At 38.3% G+C, this 1,823-nt stretch overlaps 1 protein-coding gene across 6 annotated transcripts in view; it reads left to right on the forward strand.

The window, feature by feature from the left end:
* LOC111272096 (centrin-1) overlaps positions 1 to 1,823 on the forward strand; it is a 28,386-nt gene that overhangs the window by 2,886 nt on the left and 23,677 nt on the right. For 4 of the 6 annotated variants that reach the window (XM_022853314.2, XM_022853310.2, XM_022853311.2 and 1 more), the window contains exon 5: positions 198 to 1,516. In XM_022853314.2, the coding sequence (XP_022709049.1) occupies positions 198 to 361 (164 nt within the window). In that variant the 3' untranslated portion in view covers positions 362 to 1,516. Of the gene's footprint in view, positions 1 to 197; positions 1,517 to 1,823 lie in introns of those variants that run through there. The other 2 variants (XR_002687315.2, XR_015315606.1) reach the window with 1 other exon arrangement.

Consider the following 1,823-nt stretch of genomic DNA (forward strand, 5'->3'; position numbering starts at 1 on the left):
ACATTTTGTGTGAGTCCTTCATTCGTTGTAGACAATTATCTTCATTACTCGTTAGCTAATGACCTTAAACCTTAACAGCGTAATTCTAACGATTTTCATGGGAAACGTAGCATGAGAAAGTCCGATGCTTATATGTATAAACCCTAAGCTGCATTCAATCTCATCGCGTGACCCTCACTGGTGTATATGGTGAGCAGGAATGATCTCATTGGAAGACCTTCAACGAGTTGCTAATGAACTGGGCGCTGAGATATCGGAGGAAGAACTTCGGCAGATGATCGAAGAAGCCGACAACGATGGCGATGGATTGGTCAGCGAGATGGAGTTCCTACGTATCATGAAACGGACCTGCCTCTACTGATACAATACGAACGCGATCATCATCATCGACAACAACGACGCTGTCACTGTTTGACTTCAGCCAACTGGAAGCCTGACATAATTATTGTGGTAAGGTACAACAAAATCAAGAGTTTATAGTTGTTGGATGTTCAGGGCTGTCTTGCGACAACATTCGAATCGAAACTAATAAGACAAAGTAAAGCTGCTGATGTTAGGGATGTGCACTCAGTATTTAACCTGACTTTATTGCTAATACTTTGTTGACACCTTGTTGCTCACAGGATTTTGAAATACATCTCTGTAAGTTTTAGTGTAACTTACTTTCTACTTTGTACCAAGCCATCCTAAATAAAATAGTATCACAGCTGTATTTGCTGGCTCCTTGTGTGTAACCTGCCGAATTGGAACTGATCTCGTTTAAAGGTCACTATTATCATTGTCTCTATAGTATCCATGACCTACAACCTGAAGTAGCGTCTGATGCTCCAGCAGTCAATATAGGTAGTACGGACGTTTTGCTTAAGAGATACTGCTCACCTCAGGATATATTTATGATAGCGCAACGAGTAACTCAAATTTTAGCTTCTCCGATCGTTCTCTGACTATCTGGTAAAGGATCACTACGTTATTTTAAATGTTCGATGTTGTCTGATATTTTATCCAGCCGTCGGACTGAATCGGAAGATCAAACTTCCACAAGGTTCCTAGTACGATCGGAATCACTAGTGTCCAGTACCTTGTCTTGTTTACGTGCATAAATCGTGCAAGCAAAACACGCACATCAGAGTCTGTTAAATGTATCTACTCGAATTTTATCGAAGGCGGAAAACTTCACGGAGTGACTTAAGTCAAATTGTTCTATTACTTTTGATTACTTAACAGAAGTTGCTGACGTTTGGCTCTACCCAGTTTTAGTCACCTTATTCTTACTGACATTGGTGCCGATCCGACATCCGACAATTGTCGTAATTGACTTGTTAGTTAAAATGTTCACTCTAACTATTAAGTGAAAAAAGATCTATGTGTTTATTAAATTATTCTGAAAAAAAAAACAAAAAAAAAAGACGCTATTCAAACGATCTCTAAGTTTAAGAATATTCAGTCTATTGAATCCGAATGCAGATAAAAGAGTACGATGCAACGTTATGATGAAATAAAGCTATATTTCTATTTATTACGTGTGTTTTCTAGAATCTCTCTCATTCGAAATTGACCGCCAAAACCATAGTTGCTCCTTCTATTAAGTCGTTTAAATAGCTTTTTGAATCAAATTACGCATCGGAAATTCTGTGTCTTTTCCCTTCAACCCTGTCGCATTCGTATTATTGCAGAAAAAACCTAGATTTTATCTCAGTTTTTCAAATACGAAACACATAGCATACCTGTCTTTGACGATATCTTAGAACAACAGTTATTACGGCCATATTCATGTAGCAGCAAACACTCCTAGAGGATTAGAATAGAGGAAAAACACGCCATCA

This window comes from Varroa jacobsoni, unplaced genomic scaffold, assembly GCF_002532875.2.
Source record: "Varroa jacobsoni isolate VJ856 unplaced genomic scaffold, vjacob_1.0 contig01607, whole genome shotgun sequence".
NCBI classification, from domain to species: Eukaryota; Metazoa; Arthropoda; class Arachnida; order Mesostigmata; family Varroidae; genus Varroa; species Varroa jacobsoni.